Source organism: Panicum virgatum, unplaced genomic scaffold (genome assembly GCF_016808335.1).
Source record: "Panicum virgatum strain AP13 unplaced genomic scaffold, P.virgatum_v5 scaffold_183, whole genome shotgun sequence".
Classification (NCBI taxonomy): Eukaryota; Viridiplantae; Streptophyta; class Magnoliopsida; order Poales; family Poaceae; genus Panicum; species Panicum virgatum.
This window is the reverse complement of record NW_024376262.1, coordinates 289,945-309,982: the sequence shown is the minus strand read 5'-3', so window position 1 is coordinate 309,982 and position 20,038 is coordinate 289,945. Positions and strand designations below refer to the sequence as shown.

At 46.2% G+C, this 20,038-nt stretch overlaps 3 protein-coding genes and 1 pseudogene across 3 annotated transcripts; 1 reads left to right on the top strand and 3 right to left on the bottom strand.

Moving 5' to 3' along the window:
• Positions 1 to 1,685: 1,685 nt before the first annotated feature.
• LOC120693834 (cytochrome c oxidase subunit 3) lies at positions 1,686 to 3,396 on the bottom strand. The gene has a single exon (XM_039977052.1). The coding sequence runs from the start codon at positions 3,273 to 3,275 to the stop codon at positions 2,433 to 2,435; it is 843 nt and encodes a 280-aa protein (XP_039832986.1). The 5' UTR covers positions 3,276 to 3,396; the 3' UTR covers positions 1,686 to 2,432.
• On the bottom strand, positions 2,375 to 18,334 carry LOC120693830 (NADH dehydrogenase [ubiquinone] iron-sulfur protein 2). The gene is made up of 3 exons (XM_039977048.1): positions 17,538 to 18,334; positions 16,299 to 16,542; positions 2,375 to 14,606 (listed from the first exon to the last, which is right to left on the bottom strand). The coding sequence occupies exons 1-3, from the start codon at positions 17,988 to 17,990 to the stop codon at positions 14,344 to 14,346; spliced, it is 960 nt and encodes a 319-aa protein (XP_039832982.1). The 5' UTR covers positions 17,991 to 18,334; the 3' UTR covers positions 2,375 to 14,343.
• Positions 3,609 to 7,981, bottom strand: LOC120693822 (ribosomal protein S3, mitochondrial). The gene is made up of 2 exons (XM_039977037.1): positions 7,620 to 7,981; positions 3,609 to 5,845 (listed from the first exon to the last, which is right to left on the bottom strand). The coding sequence occupies exons 1-2, from the start codon at positions 7,691 to 7,693 to the stop codon at positions 4,243 to 4,245; spliced, it is 1,677 nt and encodes a 558-aa protein (XP_039832971.1). The 5' UTR covers positions 7,694 to 7,981; the 3' UTR covers positions 3,609 to 4,242.
• Positions 17,970 to 19,332, top strand: LOC120693851 (annotated as a pseudogene).
• The last annotated feature ends 706 nt before the right edge of the window (positions 19,333 to 20,038 follow it).

Here is a 20,038-nt window from a genome sequence, read left to right as displayed (position 1 = left end):
AGGCATTGTTCAAGAAAATAGGCCGGGGTCGATTTCCACATTGAATTTCATAGTAGTTAGATCCCTCATGTTAGGCACATATGCTGTTGGCTGCTTTGGTACGAACGGAATAGCCACCTAATAAAGGGAAGATTCCTATCATCAGAAGAAGAAGTTGGCAATCTACTAATCAAGATCGAGCAAAATGGATAGTTCCATTAACTATATGGCATTTCTAGCCCGAAAAGTATGAGGTACACATAGGTAGGGAGCATCATCGTACTCAATCCTGCTTAGGTAGAGCAAGACAAACGGATCTATCATTCCGCAAGAAGTTTCCTTTTTCTGGGTAAGAAGAGGGTTTTTAAAAACCGTCGACCAAGAAGAATACCTTCTCCAAGCAATCGAACTCTTCCTTTCTTTCTATAGCCACTGTACTCCATCGAGGATAAGACGGATACGCGATTTCTGCACTTCCTCCGCTAGCCCCCTCTGTGGATAGCACTTTCTTTCGAAAAATTGGCAGGGACTGCGTACCATTAAAGGGAGTCAGTGGGCACCGTAAGTAGTAATCGAGAACTTGATGAACATACCAACCAGTATGTGAATCCGTAAAACAAGTGGAGGAAGAGAGGCTATATCTAGCTTTCCCTGCCTGGTGAGCCCGTTCACCTAGTCTTTCCATGCTTTCAGTGGCATATGACTATCTGAATGCCATATACCAATCTCAATCCTCCAGCTAATAACCTATCACACACAGTGTGATATCTCCCTTTTCTCCATCTGCAGAAACTCCCTTCCCTATGTGACTTCAGCTTTCACCGGATGCGGAATTCTCGTTTTGTAAAGATCTCCTTGGCTTATTATTTCTCATGTCTCTATATAGGTATTCTTGTGTCTCTGCTCTGTTGAGCCTTGTTGCCATTTATTATAGCTATGTGCCCACCCGCTCCTATTGACCAGTGCTGTCTGACCTTCGAAAGGGAAAGATAATAAGATTGGGGAGAATACCTTGTTATGGCCTTTTCCTTGGATACGAGCAGCTACTCAATGGATTTACCACTGGCATTTTATTGACCAGCTTTCCAATCAATTAAAGAAGAGGCAGGTTATTATGTAAGATAAGAATAGTGGAGTGGAGACAGAAAGAAAAGTGACAAAAGTATGAAACACCGTGTTTTTGTCCTACCTTCCCCTCGGTAGACCTTCCAATTGTATGAAAAAAGTATGATCACCATATGGCAAAAGTAAGAAATCTCTTTTGTGATAGAATGAGCACAAGCAAGATGGATGGAGTTGTCAGCTAACAAACAAGATGGAATATTAAGATAAGCCCTCCTCCCCCTTAGTACGAATAAGAGAAAGGGCGATTTCGGCACTGGAACCACTCCCACTCCAGTGCGTGCTACTTCTCTCCTCTTTTCATTCTAGATAGAGAGAGCAGCCTCCTCGGCCAGCCGACTGCCTACCAATAGAAGCGCTCTTCCATCCATACCGCCCCTTAATCCAAATATAGATCTACAAGCCCCTTCCTTAGGTAGGAGTGGGCTCTCGCTGCAAGAGGGGGAGTATTTATCGAAATTCCCTGCGCGAAAGTCCCATCATCGTTGGGTGGCATCTGGGATCTGATATGTGGGGGTCAGAGTGAGAAGATGGTTTTGGCCACGGAGTTGAGTTCGGAAGAATCCTAGTTTCTTTTTTTTTCATTTTATGGAACACCCGCTTGCTAACTTACTTTTGTCAAGCCCGTCTCCACGAGATCGATTTTCATCCGAGGGGCAACGTCCCAAAGCTGGACTTCCCGCTGGAAGCTCCCTATTCTGAGTGGTTGATAAGCCTGCTCATACGAGAAGAGCCCTAGTTTTTTCGGAACCAAACAATTGAGAGTGGCCCGATGCACCGGAGCCGTGTGACCAGCCCAAGCATACCACGAACAATCGATGCGTCTAGGGATTCTGGAGACGAAGCATAATCTAGAGACGAAGCAGACACCACAAAACCATCTTCAGGTTCGAACCCAACTACGGAAAGTAGAAATCTCCATTCCTACACTAATTCGGCTCTTTTCTTGTCTCCGGACCTGTGAAAAACCACACTCGTACCAACACCCACGGAGAACGTTGCACCTCTTAAGATATTACCCAAAACCAGGCATATTCTCATATGCTTCACAACAACTAACGTTTATAACCAACAACAACTACTACCAAAACCGGCGAGAAACGTTACCTTACAACGTTTATTTTTTAAACTAGGAATCAAAACACAATTCCATAATAACACAACTACCTACGGCAGCTTCGTTTTGCACACAGAGGAAGGAAGCGGGATGATCGTTATTTAAGATTATATGTGAATTGCTAATATTAAATAGGATTCCATTCTATTAAAGCAACCCAGTTCTCTTTGTCTTCGAGCTTTCATTCCTCAATCCACTTATTCGTTCCCTTCTTTCATATACCTCCCCACCAATAGATAGAGACAAATGGGAATAACCGAACCACGTCTACAAAATGCCAGTACCATGCTGCTGCTTCAAAGCCAACGTGATGCTTCTTGGTCAGATGACCAAGATATTGGCGAATACCACATACGATCAAGAAAAGAGTACCTATAATCACATGAAAACCATGAAAGCCAGTTGCTAAGAAAAAGGTAGAACCATAAATACTATCCGAAATAGTGGAGGGTGCTTGGTAATATTCCATTCCTTGAAAGCCAGTGGATACTAGAGCCAGTGAAACGGTTGCTACTAAAGCGTAAACTGCTCGTTTTTCCTTCCCCGCGAGTATAGCATGATGAGCCCAAGTTACGGCTGCTCCGGATGAAGGGAGAATAGGGGTATTAAGAAGAGGGATTTCCCAAGGATCTAAGACCCCAATCCCTTTTGGGGGCCAAATACCTCCGATCTCTACCGTAGGTGCCAAAGAAGAATGAGAAGAAGCCCAAAAAAAAGCAAAAAGGAACATAACCTCCGAGACTATGAAGAGAATAGAACCATATCGAGGTCCTAATTGTACAGCTTTTGTATGATGCCCTTCCAACGTGGATTCACGTAGAACATCCCGCCACCATACGAACATGGTATAAAGGAGAAATATTAGGCCCAAACTGAGAAGTGTTGCACCCCCTTGAAATGAGTGCATGTACATCACACCTCCTACAGTGGTTGCCAAAGCTCCGAGTGAACCCGAAATAGGCCATGGACTTGGATCTACCAAATGATAAGAATGCCTCTGAGATTCAATCATAAACCACTTTGTCCCGGTTGTATGTAAACCCCCCTTCACCCCCATCCCCTAAAGTGGTAAAGAAGGAGGCTCTTCTTTGTCTCATTAGGACAAACAAATAGGAAGGGATAGTTCTTTCATTGCATTGATAGAAGTGAGACTATCAAAAGATCTCTCTATTTTTTAGAGAAAAGAGTTGGCGTGGGTTCTACCAACGAAACGAAGAAGTTCAAGATTGTCTTTTTCATGCGGAACCCTCTCCGTATTAGTAAGCGGGCCCACACCTTCGTAACCCAAGGACCGACGAACACAAATTGAAACAACGCAACCGTACTATCTATTTACGATAATTTGATTGCTGACAACACGACAACATCACGCTTCTCTTTCTTATTCTTATTTATATAACTGTCACTTTACCGGGCCGGAAAAGTGACACCGTCACGTCTCAGGGTCGTATGCCTGGAACAAGAAGGGTCGTCGTACAATTTGAATTTCGGCGATTACAAAAAAGAAGGAGGCGAGCTCCCTATCCCTCTTTGTCTTTCCACTTCCCTCGTTCAGGAACAAACACTTCGTAAAATTCTTTTGAGTCCCGGCCCGGTTTTTCCCCACTAACCAATTACGTTACGACCACTGAACAAACTTGGTTGACGAACATGGTTTATGCGCCGCTAATCTAGCGGCTTGTCGAGCATTTGACAAACTCACACCATCCATTTCAAATGGGATTTGTCCCGTGGACACACGAGCAATCCAACCCGTAGGATTTCCTTTTCCTCTTCCCATTCGAACTTCTGCGGGTTTCCCCGTAATAGGAAGATCTGCGAGAACTCTTACCCATATCTTACAATTTCTTCGGAATTGTCCGCTCATAGCACGATGGAATTGTCCGATTGTAGCCCGACGCGCTGCTTCAATGGCTCGATATGAAAGACGACCAGCTCTACTACTTTTGGTGCCATATCTTCCAAAACCAAGTTGTGTACCATCCGGTTCGCGACCCCTACTACATCTGCATTTACTATATTTACTATATTTCGTACGTTTCGGATATAGCACGTCCCCTCTTATTTTGACTATATGAGATCCGCACTTTGACACCTGAAATTCCGTTACGAGTAGATACTTCCGCAGGAGCATAATCGATTTTCTGGTTAAATACATTACAAGATGTTTTTCCATACTTTCCGCATTCAGTTCTAGCTATTTCCGCACCCCCTAATCGACCAGAACAACAAATACGTATCCCCTCCACCCCTTTTGGCATTATTAAAGGAATATCCTTCACTATTTGACTAAAAATGGAACGAAATGAGATTGGATTGTTCCTCAGTTGAAAAGAGATGTCTTGAGCAATCAGAGAAGCACTTTGATAAACTGATTTGATCTTTACCGACTCAATTAAGGTATTAGTGTTTGTTCTATTAGACAAAAAAGATCGCATTTTTTGCACTTCGTTCAAATAAGAGTTGTACCCGTACGGAATTATCCTCTTTCTCAGTATGATCTCTATCATCATCTCTATTCCCTTTATCAATTTGCCTATCCTACCTAGGTCTATGAATTTCTCTATCAATTCCATTACCTTATCCTTACCCATGAGGTTCCTACATTTGATCCTTAATTGACCTAGGAGTTGTTCCCGGGCATACTCAAAAAATGGGTTATTATACACCCCAACCCCATCCCTTGGAAAAAAAAAGGTAGCACCGAAGAAAGGAAAGAGCGAGATGGTGGTTTTTGTTGTTCCCGCGAAGCGAAGATCATTCGCTTGGCGAATGAAGTGGATCAACCTCTTTTTGGCTCGGGCCAAACACTTTTTCTCGCTGGTCGAGCTTTCTACAAAAAAAGCGATGCGAGAGCGTATTCTCTTATCTAAGCTTCCTCCCTTCGCTCCCCCCATCGTAGATGGTTCAGCCACACCCGGTGCCACGAAATGATTGAGAACTACGACGGGGTCGAAATGCATTTTGTTCTTTGTATTAAAAAAGTATTGCATGACCGAATAATTCAAGGAGGGGCGCACAGCGGGGAGGGTCCTTTTTAGTAGATGACTCGTCGGGCCGTCAGAGCGGGACTTCTTAGGTAAAAAGAACTTGAATAACTTTGTTTTTCTGAAGGAGTCGTCATTTTCTATCAGGAAGGCTATGTCATTTACAACCCCGGCGTATTTCGGATGCTTGAAGGCCCCGCTCACCCGAAGTGATTTAGAAAAATTCTTCTTTCTCGATGGTGATCGGTCATGGTATCCATAACGTTGCATCTTTTTCGGCCAAATCCTGATTTCGTTTTGCTTCTCCCGGTCGATCGACTCGACTCTTTTCCCTGCCCCCCGGCCTCTCACTTCGTTTCGTTCTTCCTCTGTACCCTCGCTTGAATGAAGACACCCGATCGGCCCGACTTTCCCAAATGCCCACCACCGTCCCTTATCCTTTCCGGGTCTTGATTTGTCGCGTCGTTTTAGTCGTAGTGGTCGACGGGGAAGAAAGAAATGAATGAATGTCCTTTTGGGAAAATGTAGAATAATACACCTACCGAGACGAAAGCCAAAGGTGAGTCTCGTAGGTGGACGTATCGAACTGAAATAAGATCTAAGATTGACATCTTGATACAATGATTTACCATAATAATAAATAGAGTCAATGGTGACAGAGCCGTGGGAAAAGCCGCTTCTTTTTTGCGGCGGGGGCTTCCATTCACCAGCGCGCAGACTACATACACGTGCTCTCTGAACCGTGCTAGATAGTCACCCATCACACGGCTCTCAAACCCAACCTGTGGTGGATCCCGGGGGACAAAGCAAAGTAAAAGCGCTTGATCCTTTGCCCCATACTTTGAGATCTTCCTCCCCGCCGATCAAGCAGCAACGCTGCTCGTGATAGGCTTAGCTTAAGCCGCTAACGTTCGGTTCGGATAAGTAATAAAGTCCCTTCGGTCGGTTCGCTCAGGTGGTCTTCCCTTATTTTCCCTAACGTTCAGAGTTGTTCTGGTTTGAGAAAGGAGCACCGCCAAGTCCACTAGGGGCGCCCTGAATGAATAAGAAATGGACAGCTGAGGTTGGTAAGAACTGAGGGACAATGCCCCCCTCACTGGGCCCATCAGCGAAGCAACTGCTACTTAATCGGGCGGTTTGCTTTCGTGCAAGGCCCCCGCTGCTGGAACAGGCGGTTGTCATTTTCAAGTAAACGCCCCACCCCAGAAGGACGCCCTCGCTCTATTGGCAAAACGCTTCGAAAGAAGAACGTATCGCCAAGGCCCCGACCGGCCGGCCCGCCCCCTTTCTTTGCCCGCCGGCCGCCTAGCTCGTTATTCTTTGAGATCTGGATAGAGTCTCGCTTCGGGGCGGGGGAAGCATGGATTCGATAGATCTATCGAATCCATGCTGCAAGCAGCAAGCGTAGGCTAAAAAGGCAATAGTCTAACGTTGGGGTAGGGCGCGCCAAAACAACCGGGGGCCCCGGAGGGGTCAGTACAAAAGTACTATATTCTTTCCACTTACTTTCATTGGCTAGCTGCCTTTTGTAGCGCGCGTACTCTGATCCTCTTCTACGAATCTACAACTCTCTTTACTGAGCGAGACTTCATCTATATCCCTAAAAGTGGATTTTGATTCCCATTTTTTCTTTGAATGACAGCTTCAACTAGGCTCCACCTTAGAGAGGGTTTTCGGTTTTAATCAAGATAGGGTCAGGGGCGCGTCGGAACGGTAGCTGCTTAGTCTCATCCGAGAGTCCAATCTCTTTGTACTGTGCTTTTATGTCTTTGAATAAAAAAGAAAGAAGGGGGTCGATTTAGGCTCCTTCCCTTCCACTGCATAGCAGCGCTATCAGGTACTACGAGCCCTCTGCCCCACGCATCTAACCAGCTCGCGTGGTTCACCGGTTCCACCGAAAACTCTCATTTGTTGAAGCGGAGCATAGTGCGGCGCCGAGCGAGAAAGGTCTCTTTTTTCGGTTTATTCACTGATCTGAAATGAAACTTTGCACTTGTTTTTTTATTGATTCCTGGGGCTAGGCGTTCGCAGAATCAGTCTATCCGAACCGCGGACGCACTTTTCAGATCAGTGACGGCCTCTCCAGCGGAGCTGGGCGCCGGGGCCCTGGATGCGCTAGCGATCGGCACATTAGGGGAGTACTTGCCCGGGTTTCTCGGCCTGGTATCCTTATCCTCGCGTTCATGATATCTACATTCAACTGTGCCCCGGAGACACGGTCGAAGCACGCCCGCCCCGTGTGCGTCTTTCACGACATGCTCTGGTCCCGGGTTTCTTCCTGTGGTCTTCTAGCGTTAGAAGAAGTCGTGTCCGTCCCGGACATCTGCAACGTCCTCTCACGCCTTTTTTTGAGGGGACAAACAAAGATCAGGAAAAGACGGACCGAACCCATTCGGTGACTTTCGCGGTCGCCCTCACTGAACCGACTTGGATCTGAACTACGATTCAGATCAAGTCTTACCGAAATTGGATTTCCTTTTCGTGCCATATGTCGCTTAGACTTTACTTTTGCCCCTTTCCGCCCTTTCCTCTATTTGTTCGATAGGGTCCTCGTTCTATTCTAATTCTAAACCCATTGTCGTCCACAGTTTCCTTGTCGACGCGAAGGGGCAAGCAGCCCCCAAAGTCTGAGATCAGAACTCATACCGCGGTTGTGGCTTGAAGGCCGCATGCAAGTTCTTCAATATTTAGAGAGTATGTGTTAGTACGAGATCGCGCTATCAACTTATTTAATCTTTCTCGATGAAGTTGGTTGATTAGGACAAAATTGTATCCCTTAGGAACCGTACATGCACCTTTGTTTGGATGCCGATTGAATATTGTTACAATACGAAATACTTGAAGGCCACACGCAATTGACTTACCTACATTTTATGCTCCCACCCTTTTGTAGACTCAGCTTCTGCCTCTGGGGAAGTGCTCACATCAACTCCAATTTGGATGGAGCTTCTCGATGGGTTAGAGCGTTTGCGAACCAAAAAGGGGAAAAACCCATCCTCCAAAGTAGTGAAGTGAGCCAGGACAATAAGACAATAGGTCTCATGGGCCAAGCCTGCTATCAGGCAGTGAGTGGGAATCAATCCTGAAAGAGAGAAGGTCTAGTGCTCTCAGAAAATATTTGATTCGCCGAAAAATTGGCTTTATCAGACCAATCCATGTTCAGAAGCCTTCCATCAAAAGTCAGTGGTCTAGGCCGCTTTCCTTGACTTTGAGTTGGATCTCATTCTTCTTCCTGGCAAAAAAAAGAGGGTAGACTTCATCCGAGACACATGGGTTCTTTTGCTTCCTTCAAAGAACTCGTCTTTGAGCCTCTAAAAATAAGGGCATAGTATCCCAGCCACCTAGACCACCTAAAAGGAAGGAATTGGTCTTTGGCTTTGAGTGATCCAATCATTGGTGAATGGGTTCAGTAAGGTAGAAGGAAAGGGCCACTCTCGACCTGGGAAATTCACAGCAGGAAAGACTGGCGCCGATCAGCGAAAGCGAACCCTTCAGTACATCACGTTCAGCCCTCCCTCAAAATCCCATTTGTTTTATTGAGGAATCACTCTTGATCCTCTAAAGGCTCTTCTCCGTCTATAACTCAAAGTCCATCTGTCTCTCGTGGAAGCGCTTTAGAGTGCCTAGAAGATCCAGCAAACGGAGGTGCCAATGCTGTCCCAAGACCATATCACGGTAGGTAGCTGCTTTAAAGAGGTTGGGAGACAGACTGGTGAACAATCTTCTTCTTGTTTTCTCCGACCTAGAGCACTCTTTTTTCAATCGTACGAAGAAACTCCGTGAAAAACCCAGCTATCACTCCTACGAGACGGCTAACTCCCAACTCCCGATACATTCTTTAGAGTCGACCAAAGGACTCGTTGGTTTGGACATAGTTTCTTTGTTCCTGTGTTTCTGTTTTGCTCTCCCCCTTTTTTCACTTAGTTTAGTTGGAATGGAAAGAGAACTTCCTTCAGCCTTTTTGTTGCCTGGTTCGGTCTCTCTGAGTGGAATAAGTGGGTCCTTCTTCTTTTTCCTGACTGATGAAGGTCGAAACTGAAGATCGAATCAAGCGGAGTCTGGATTCCTATGTTCGTACCAACTCAAATGATTGATGAATTGGATCTTGAGTATGCTCACTTCGCTACTCAGCAAGGGTGAAAGAATGACAAAGAGACTGACATCATAGAGGATGGGAAGGACCCAATCGCCTGCCTCTTTCTTGGTCCACCCCCTGGTGGGTACTTTATAGCTCACAACACGAGATAGGCAGATATGTGACATAGTCTCATTGCTTTCATTGACAACAAGACTCTCTTCCAGATTGGGATTGGTCTGTGCAGGATCTCCTTCCCTATGAGACTCTTGCTTCCCTTTGAAAGAGGCAGACCCCTACTTCAATTGTCATCTGACGACTCTTCCCCAGCTGTGGACTCAGACCTCTCACAACAAAAAAAAAAGAAAAAGCAAACGAATCCGAATATAACCAATCTATCGCCTTTGATGACTCGTTGACAGCCTCCTCAACCCAAGCTTCCATCTCCTGCTCCAGACATCGGCGCTTGCCCGCGCCAGTCCATGAAAGGTGGATGAAGGTGAGTTTGACTACGAACTCGAGGATGCTGGGAACGATCTCTTTTCGGGGAATCACTCCCGGCCCTCTTCCTCCCTTTTTCTGAATCTGGGAGAGAGGCAAAAGAGAAGTCCAGAGAGACCTCGACTCTTTCAGGGAAAGGAGGGAGATCGAATGCGAGATGGAGTCCCTGCCGAATGGAATGGACATCCTTGGGGACAGCTGTGTAAGACAGAATTTACGAAAAAATGGGACGGAAAAACTACTACAAAGATCACAAGAAACCCAGCTCAAAGTGAATGGAGAGAGAACCCCTGTGCCTTGGAAGGATCTGAAGCTGTTCGGACACTCATAGACAAGTGAACTCCAATCCAGGATCCCTCGAAAAGTGAAGTGAACTAGCCAGGTAGAACAGTAAGGTTAGGAAAAGAGTCTTTCATGTCAAGGTGAACATAGACAGACAAGGTTAGTTTGTTTTCCTTAATTCTCAGAGAGAAGACTCGTTGCTGGAACCGAGAGCACTAGCGATTACTTTCTTTCTGACCTTCAGCCGAGAAATTCCATACCTTCCACCGACTTCTTTTGTGTGTGGCCAGAACGTGATGCTTTCCAATGCCGAGTACTTTTCTTCACAATGTATGAAGCCCGTAAAACCGAAATCGATCCAAATCCACGACCTTGACGATTGAGGAAAAAGGGCATGTATTATTATGGTGTTCGCCTTCTTTCTTTTTGGCCTTAGATTATCATAAGCGAGGAATGGTGCGTGCTAGCCTTCAGACTATACTTTTTGTAGGGAAAGGGAAAAAATGGAGAATATCTTTAAGAACCCTAGACTGAATTTCACTTGGACCAACAGGGGTCAGGTCACACTATATCAATATCATAATTCTCTATTTTTTTCTTTATATTCAATGCAATGAAAAATGAAAGCACGATTCTCTATAGGGATATGTACATAAGAGAGAGACCAACTCGGTATCCGTGTAACAATTTCTGTTCTGGGGTTTACATATCTATTTGAAATTGATAATTGAGAAATCATTTTCTATTTTTTATAATTGATACTGATTAGCCGTAAATCAATTTGATTTTGTTATGCCATTAAGGAAACACTATTGGGGATACAATACCCATTTTAGAATTAGAACCGTTCACTACTAACAAATAATAACAAATAATATAGTTAATGGTTCCAATTTGTCCTAAATTTGTCAGTCTGTGACTGGAAATCCTTTCTCTTTGAAATAGAAAGAGAAGGTATTTAAGCAGTGTGTGTTTTGAGATACAATCAATCGAAGAGAATAAAACTGGGTCCAATAAAAAACAGGAATGAATTTATTAAAAGGAATTGGAAAGGGATAAGTACAAAGGGATTCGACTGGGTCGGCCTTCTATATTACCTAGATGCCCGTTACAATATTCCTTTAGGAGAATAGCCAACTTTCGCTTCTAAAGTTCCTTCTTTTTTTCTTTTTTCCTCAATAGAACTTTTCACATATTATGTCATTTGCACCTTGGATTTTCCTCTATCGCTCCAGGACTCTTGTTTAGCTTGTTAGAGGGAATGATCAGCCCGGGGAGAAGGGTTTTTTCCTTCCAACGATGAAGGTGCCTTAAACCGAATGAATATCTCAAGCACTCGAGTAAGCAGTGGTTCATAGCGTCTTTGAATGAAATTAGTTGGGTAATTGATTCAACTGGTACAAAGAAGAGCCATCAAAAAGAAAGTCCAGGTGGGAGTGAAATCTTCGAACATGATATTTTCTTACCCTAGACTATCCACTGCTTATCTTGATTATCAATACACCCTTTTTTGAAACTCTTCCTTGCTTTCCTATGAAACAACTAAAACACCTAAAAGCTTACTACTTCTACCTAGTTGCTTACCCGTGAGCTGAGCCTATCTTGACTGACTTATCACACAACCACATGCTTATTCCTATTCAAACACATATACCGGTAAACCTATTTCTTGCATTACTTAGTAGCTAGCTTTGGTAGCCCTGATCTATGTCTAAAAAACAGATGCCTATTCTTGGTCACGACCAGCTAAAGATCACTGGCCATAATGTGCTTTTTTTCCTCGGATTCATTGGAACCCTCCTCGCAAAAAAGGTTCCTGTAAAGCAAACTAAGAGCGGGGAAGGAACTAGGGCGGGCATAAGCTCACCAATTAGGATGCGTGATTGATTTCTTTAATAGATATGAAATGAAGATGCCTTGAATGAACCCAAGCAAGCCGAAATCTAATACTAAAAGTATGAAGTGGACATCTATGGTTTAATTGGAAACATCTCTTTTCCGTCTATAAGGTGATGAGGGTTGAAGCACAACAACTTATCATGAGTAGTGTCATAAGGTTATTTATGACTATAAACTTCTCATCCCTATATTTATATGGAGCAGTGGCTACTTTCGTAGCATCTCCTCAACCTATATTATAGGTTCATGCCGCTCGCTTACTTATGCTTCCGCTCTATCCAAGTAAAAGCTATACTTTATTAGAAATGAAATTGAGTATCCGGTAAATCATTCCATCAAGCCAGTAAGCTAACCTTTTATGACCCACGGCAGCAATCCTACCTTTCCAAGCCTTTCTATAAAATCCTTGATCGAGTAGTGAAAGCATTTGATCCATCAGATCAGTGCTTTATCTTCTACTTAATAGGTTCAAGACCTAAATAAAGGAATGAAAACAGCTGCAAGATCCGCTTACTTCTTTCTCTTAGTCAGCTCTATCTCATATTGTCTACGAGCTCTCGTAGTATCTCACAGCAGTATCGAATAATGAAAAGAAGGAAAGCTCTATTGAATAAGCCAAGGATAGAGAGAGGCCCCTTAAAGAACTATTTGAGAAAAGGAATATATCTCCAGGTTATTCATTCAATCCTAATTTTCAATCTCGTGAATTCAATAAAAAGAACTCAAGGCTGCGACATCCACTTTAAGACTAGTTAAAAAGAAAAGGTTCCACCCTTGTAGTTAGACAACCGATATGCGACATCATACTTAGTATGGGAGTTGCCGCTGATCTGCGACATCAATAGATAAGCATGGTATGCGAATATGTGTTGTTGATCTCTGCATCGCGATGCTACTTTCGTAGGGGAGAGCAGTCAGTCCCCACCAAGGTGAGTATAAGGGCTTTTTGGGGGGGGTAATTTCGCTTCGTTCATCTTCAAGTGCCGACAGTTTCTATTCCCGAGTGTGAAAAGCCAGTACTGGATAGACGGTTTAGATACGTCACTGAGTGCCCCATGGGTCATCTTGTTTCCTATTTATTGGAAGCTACATAAAGCATCCCTATATTAAGATGAAGTAAGAAAGCATCAGTCCTCTTTCTTTCTTTCTTCTAAGAAAGAATGTAGCTCGCTCTTTCAACCCGGGGCCCCCTCTGGGGAACGAGGCATCGACCCCATTTCCTTTTGATCGTATTACGCTTGACTCGCTGCAAAACATTTCGCTTTCTGCGCTCGCTCGTACGTGGTTTACACTCCTTGCCTTTCATCTGACTTTTCCATCGGGCAATTGTTTGTTTTCAACTGGATTGGATTCCGAACCAAGAAAGATAGGCAACTTTCACTTGAAAGAAAGGAGCTTCAGAACTCTTGTATTCCACCGAATAAGAATAAGAGCAAGAAGGGGCTTGTGAAGGGACCGGCACCAGAAAGTAGATCATATGGCCTTTCTTTCGCAAAAAAAAAGAAAGTAAAGCCCCGGCCCAAGAAATGCAGCAAAGCAAGTCGTCTTTGGTTTGGAGCGAAATTCCCGGATGTATAGGCTTGATCGAGTGCCTTACCTGAAATCGACGATCTAAAGTGGGTTCTTTAGCTTGCTCCGACAGAGGTCTCCTTCTCCCTTAGCAGCGAGACCAGTCCCTACCTCTTTTCAATCAATCTTTCATACCGTATGCCTTTTCTACGCCTAAAACAAGTTCATGTCTCTCCTCTCTGAAAAGTAAGTCGGACCTTATTGAAAAGTAGTACGCTTTCTTTCGTGGTGTTCAGGATCCCGTGCTTTGTAGTTCACGCATGGCTTTCTCTAACGAAGCTAATGCCGAATTAAAGACCTTAAACGGAAAGACACAGGAGGTGGCGAAAAACAAAAAAAGAGAAAGAGCTTACAAACTTCTCTGAACCCGGTAGCCAGCGGAGCCCTTATTCATGGGTTAGGGACTAGCATTGAACAAAGTTGGTGACAGCCGAAGAAAAAGTGAAAGGGCAAGTAAATAATCTAAACATGCGGGTAAGCAGCAAAAAAAGAATAAAAGTAACGCGCCCTACCTGTTAGTAAAGTAAGGCCTTCCAGAGCCTATCTAACACAGACATACACGCGGATGAGGGCACTGAAATAAATGGATGTCGATCCGGTACTGAAATTGCATAGAAAAAAAAGAAAGAAGTTCATACTTGATGAAACGCACATCATCCAATGAATGATCCAGAGAAAAGACAGAGAGATATTGACTTTTTTCACATCTGTAACTACATTTTCACATTTTTTTCTTTTTATATGTAGAAGTGAATAGCGCAGCTGTTTTGGCTCGCAATAAAGCAAGGGTCCTGATCGAGCAAGACTACGTCCTATCTATCTACCTCTCCAAACACAATATCTTGAGTACCTATGATGGTGACTACATCTGCTGGCATGTGATGTTTGGACATAGAATCGAGTCCTTGTGAATGGGCAAAGCCAGGTGCTCTTATTTTACAACGGTAGGGACGATTACTCCCATTACTGACAAGAAAGACACCAAATTCACCTTTAGGTGCTTCAACTGCGGTATAGGTAGAAGGAGCTGGTACGGAAAAACCTTCTGTATAAAGTTCGAAATGGTGAATTGAGGTAGAGTAGACCGATGATCCGGTAGTCATTTGGCCGGCTATGGAAAGAAAAAGCTTGCATCTGCTCCCCCTAAACTATAACTGGTCCCATCTCTCTCCAAACCTAACGTGGTAGTTTCCCATCATAAGGCTTTCCATCTATAGATTGATTGAGCCATTACCCACCAAGGATCCCATTCGTTCAGAACTCAGTTGACTGCTTCTATAGATAAGGCGGAACGTCCTTAGTTCAGCATTATAGCACATAGTCTCCGACGCTACTACAGCGCTTCGCTAACTCGAAGCGCCTCGCTATGAGAATGACGCTTCGCTAACGCTCGGCTAAGTCGTCGAACCCTCGCGCTGACCATTCGCTTTCTCAGTAGCGAAAGCGCTTCTCTTTGCCCCTTAACTTAATCTTAATAAAGTATTTTGAAAAGAAAGAGATTCTTGGTTTTATTGCTCCCGCTTCCTCATCTGCGCTCGTCAAGCCAACTTTGCTTTTTGGGAGGTGAAAGAGGAAGCGGACATTTCGAAATGACAGCATCGAAGATATCTATATACACAGGAACGCTTATTCCGGACTGCGTTCCGGAAAAAGTAGCCTACTTGACAGAAAGGGCGGGCACTCTCGGCTCGGAGGTAGGCACTCTCGTCTTTCAACCCCACCGTCACTTTGAATTTAGTGGGGCACTGTTTACTTACAGCCTCTACGAGTTGCAAGTGAATGGGGCCGGTGCGTGTGAACGGAAGGGTTCATCAAGCCATTTTAACCCCTAAACAAAATAGGAAGAGGGGTACTTGACTAATAGGGGGCAATTGCATCGCACCTGACTGTGAGGGACCTCTTGATACCTTATGTTCACTTCCTAACTAGTAGACGGTTTCCTGTCGCGGAAGCCTTTTCCCAGTGCGCGGAGCCCCAACGAGGAAGGTGTTAGTGCTTTCTCATGGGGTCAATAATGCTAATCCCTCTTTTTGTGCCGGGAAGAAGATAAGAAAAGGCGAAGCCTTCTCTTGGTTTCCCAACCTGTTGCTTCTAAAGGCTGCCCTCTCTCGGCTGGATTTTGGTCCAGCCTACTACGAGGATCCCGTATCCCGTACATCGTCTTTCTCCCTCCTGGGTTCCCGTGGTTCCTATGCCGCCGCGTTTCCCGGTCCTTTTCTTTTAGTGCTTCGACCCGAAGCGATAGCTTGACGCGTTTTCCGTGGATAAGATGGCAGCGCTCCAGCTCACTAAAGAATGGGACGGCAGTGGTCCGCCGGCAAGCTCGTTCTGATCTTGGACGCAGTACATTGGAATCCTGAAGCACCACCACGAACGCTACCGCGCGTGCGCCTGCGGTGCGGTAAGGCACCACCCTGTTGTGCCAGCAGCCAACTCCGGCGTGTCAGCTTAGTTATCCTCATCAAGCCACAACCTTGATGTCTAGCTTCCCAACTGGTAGACGGTTCCCTTTCCCCCGGATCAATGAAGAAGGGAGAAGTCAGTTGATTCTTCCGAAGAACCGGAAGCGAAGCGCTATGCCGGGGCGAGGGGACGGGAAAAGAAACTGCTCCGAAGAAAGATATTGGGGTTCCCAATGCTTCTCCACGCCCAACGAGATGCGCCAACCTCGGGATGCTTTACTCCTAACCCCACGACGGTTCCGAGACGGAGCTTAACCTGAGTCTCGGTTAAGAACGGCGATGATCTACGTTTCACACGGCGCACGATTCCATGGATAGTTTCATTCGAGATCGTGATGGAGGACATAGCTTACGATCATCGGCTTTGATCATGCCACTAGGCATTTGATTAGGACATTGCACAATGATCCGAACACTTTGTCGCATCTCTTCGATACGAATACAGTAACGATCATAGCGATCTCCTCTGGTACCTACTGGTACGTCAAGATCCGATTGGTCATGAACATCGTAAGGTGCTGCTCTTCGCGAATCCCAGCATACCCCAGGTTGGGATGGGTAGGCCCACCACTTCACTTTTTCACTTTCACTTAGGCCCGGGCCAAGTCAGTGGGGGGACCCTGTCGGGCTCCTTCCCCCCCAAAACAAACTGTACGTGGGAGTTTCCCTTCATACGGCTCGAATCATTCTCAGATGCCCCGAGAGGCATCTTTCCTTATGATCTGGTGGTTCAGCAAACGAGCACCGGCCGCAACAGCAAGGAACTATGACCAATAGAGTCAGACACAGAGCGTCATACTTCTTTATCTTGTGATGGTTGAGGAGTTTCTTTCTCAGAGGGTGCGGGACGCTTGCGGAGTCCGTACCTTCCGTACCACCACAGGTCGTTCTTGGGCAGATCCCGCTCCTAAACATAAGGGAGGGATAGGGGGAAAGGGGCCGGGCCTATCATATAAATAGGGTTGTAGAAAGACCACGTATTTTCATTCGACGTTCCGGGGCGCCCGATTCGATCAACGAATTTGGCGAGCTGATCTGCTTTGATCCAGGAGAAAGCCCAGTCAGCCACCTTTTCGGTGCAGGTCACGTGACCTACAGCTCGGCCTTCGCTTTTTGAGACTTCCTCTACCCACATCTCTATGTGCCCGCAGCACTTTCATATGGAGAAAGATGGGCTTACCATGTTCCATCAATAGCACCTAACCTATGCCGATTTTGGCGGACCGTGCTCCACCCCGGTGAACTCATGCGGTTCCGACGTGCCCAGAGGCCAGAGGCGAATCCGTTCACGGTCCTACGGACCAACACCATTCGAAGGTTGATGGCCCGCCCCGCCTAGAATAGGAATCTTTGACTGGGCTTACACACATTCGCTCACTTACGCTGTCCCCCCTCAGCTCACCCTAGCCCCGGGTACGTCGTCTCCAAGGCTTCACACAAAATCTTCACTGACAACATATGCATGCTTTTGTAGGGTCGGGCAGAACCGTTGTTGCCTGATGGGAACTTCCCCCATATTGCTATCAATGTCTTCATGTCGCACGACCTCTTAACATTACACCACTGAATCCCCAATCCTTTGCTTGCTGTGCAGTGACAGTACCAATATCCACTAATCGTTGTTTCCAGATACGGTTGCCGGTTGACATCTCTTCTAATTCGTCGATACGAGAAGCAAATTGTTGTGTGGAGGAATCAATATCTCGACATAAGCCAAGAGGCAGATCTTGTGCCACTCCACCAGGTCGTATGAAACTGGCATGCATCCTGGCTCCCGGGACTCTTTCATAGAATTCCAACAATTTCTCCCGCTCCTCAAAAGCCCAAAGGAACGGAGTTGATGCTCCCACATCCATAGCATGAGTAGTTGAAGCAAGTGAATGATTTGAAATTCGAGTTATTTCACAGAATAACACTCGTATATATTGAGCTCGTAATGGTACCTCACAATTCAAAAGTCTCTCTACGGCTGAAGAATGAGCGTGTTCTTGGGCCATCGTAGAAACATAGATAGGGTCAACGACGGAACGAACAACGAAACTTTACGACAGCTTTTTCGTACACGTTCACTTGCATCACATACACAAGTGCTCTCTGAACCGTGCAATAAGGTCACCCATAACACGGCTCTCCCACTGGAGTTACCTTAGCCCCGGGCCATGCTATTCCATGATATTGGAAAAATGGCAGCCTAACTACTTATTATCATCGTCTTGAAAGCTGGGCGCCTTTTGAATATGAGTGGGGCTCCTAGTCTAGGCGGCGCCTTCGTGGAGCCAAACCGAAGGAAGAGCAAAAGGGCGAGGCCACACCCGGCTTCGAATAGGAGGGGGGCTTAGCTCAGGATCCCGCCTGCTTGCAGAAATGAATGGATCAGAAAGGGGGCTGGGTTCTATTTCCGGGCCGGGCAGGAGGTGAAGGCCAGAAGAAGAAGAGAAGTGCGCCTTCCCGGTAAGGAAGAGGATAAAAAGGTGCTGTCATCTATCTCGACCTGTTTCCCGAGGCGTTGGAAATGAAGACCGGCTCAGAGAATCACTGGCGTGCTTTCTCTCCCCCATCGTTTCGCCAACAAAGAAGTCATCCTTGACTTGACGATTGACCATTCCATCCCTACCGAGCCGCCTCTTCGAAGTATTTACCTCTGCCTTGATTTTTGTAGAACATCCCCTCAAATAAAAAAGAAAAAATAAAGAACCTCGTCTGTGATTTAATCGGCCCTAAGGGAGTTTACTCGACCCATTCTCCAGTCTCCCGCACTGCTCAAGTGTGCGACTCCGTATGAGGACCTCCTTCCCTTTTGCTCTGCCCACTCTCCGTTCACACGGTTATCAAAGCGGAGGAAGGGTGGGCAGCAGGTACCACGAGCCCTCTGTCCCACACATCTATCAAGAAGCAAGTGTAGTTCACCGGTTCCACCGAATGCTCCTATCTCTCGGCAAAGATCGTGTGAGTGTGCAGTTATGCTTCGGATGCTTCGCCATGGAATAGATCGACTCAGTTCCCCTTCTTTTCCGGTGCACTCGCTTTATATCTCCGACACACAAGGAAGGACGCGGTGGGAAGAAAGCTGCCCTAGCCTCTGTCCGGTCGATCATTCCGCTGGCATCTTGCATTCACGCCTCCGTTTGACTGCCGCTCGGGAATGTAATTGTAGATACGTGAGTCTTAGTGGGTCGTTGGCTCCACCTCTTATCTCCTTCTACGACATGCTGTAGTCGTCGCCATATTCAATATGTCACTTAGTCATATCTGCCTCGCAGCGGGTCAGCACCCCCGAAAGAAAGGGAGGGAGGACTTCATTCAGTGACTCCGCGATCGCCCTCTGAACGATCAAAATAAGGTAAAGCTTGAAGATAAGTTTTGTACTCGATTAATTTCTCAGTCCCTCTAGTCGGGTGGGCGCCGGCCGGCCGGATCCCCCTGAAAACCGTACGTGCGGGTCTCCCCGCATGCGGCTCACGCCATTTGAGGTGGCCCAGCCCAGCATTCATTCGCAAATCCTGTAGTGAAATTGAGACTGCTCGACCAGCAAGAGGATGCGCGTTAGCGCAACGGCTTTCGCGCTCAATCCCTTGCTTGTTCGGAAGCTAATTCGCGTGTAGGCAGCGCTGTCTGTCTACCGTTGACTGTATCTATTCATTGATACATTGGCTCGCTCCCCCCCTCTTTTTCCAAGAATGAATGAGCTGCTCGGACCTTCCATTTCCGTCAAATGACCCGGCTTCCCCTGGCTCTTCCACCGTCCGGGCTCCCTTTCCTCCCTATGCTCCCCCGGCGCAGGCCCACCACGCTTCGCGCCTGCGGCGTTTTCGCCAGACGGTCTTTGCCAGTAGTGCCATCCTCCCCGCAGGCTGTCTGTATGGGTGGGTTGTCCCTTGCTGCTACGTTCTGTTAGGTGCTATGAATTACAGGAAATTAAGTGGTTGACTTGGACAGCAGGCGGGTTACACGTTCCACTGTGCCGAGATGTGAGGTGCAGGTGGTGATGATCACCCCGGGGTATGCGCTAGCGCCCTTGACGGGCACTCCAGGACCCGCCTACGCT

Bases quoted from the DNA above. Each gene is read 5' to 3' on its own strand.
- LOC120693834 (XM_039977052.1), bottom strand. From the start codon at position 3,275: ATGGGGGTGAAGGGGGGTTTACATACAACCGGGACAAAGTGGTTTATG.
- LOC120693822 (XM_039977037.1), bottom strand. From the start codon at position 7,693: ATGGCACGAAAAGGAAATCCAATTTCGGTAAGACTTGATCTGAATCGT. The intron at 5,846-7,619 runs GGGCGACCGCGA...CATTGACTCTAT, and splicing joins GATCCAAGTCGGTTCAGTGA to TTATTATTATGGTAAATCAT.
- LOC120693830 (XM_039977048.1), bottom strand. From the start codon at position 17,990: ATGGCCCAAGAACACGCTCATTCTTCAGCCGTAGAGAGACTTTTGAAT. The intron at 16,543-17,537 runs CGTGCGACATGA...TACCCATCCCAA, and splicing joins GTGGTGTAATGTTAAGAGGT to CCTGGGGTATGCTGGGATTC. The intron at 14,607-16,298 runs CGTGCGCCGTGT...CGGTCTACTCTA, and splicing joins AATGAAACTATCCATGGAAT to CCTCAATTCACCATTTCGAA.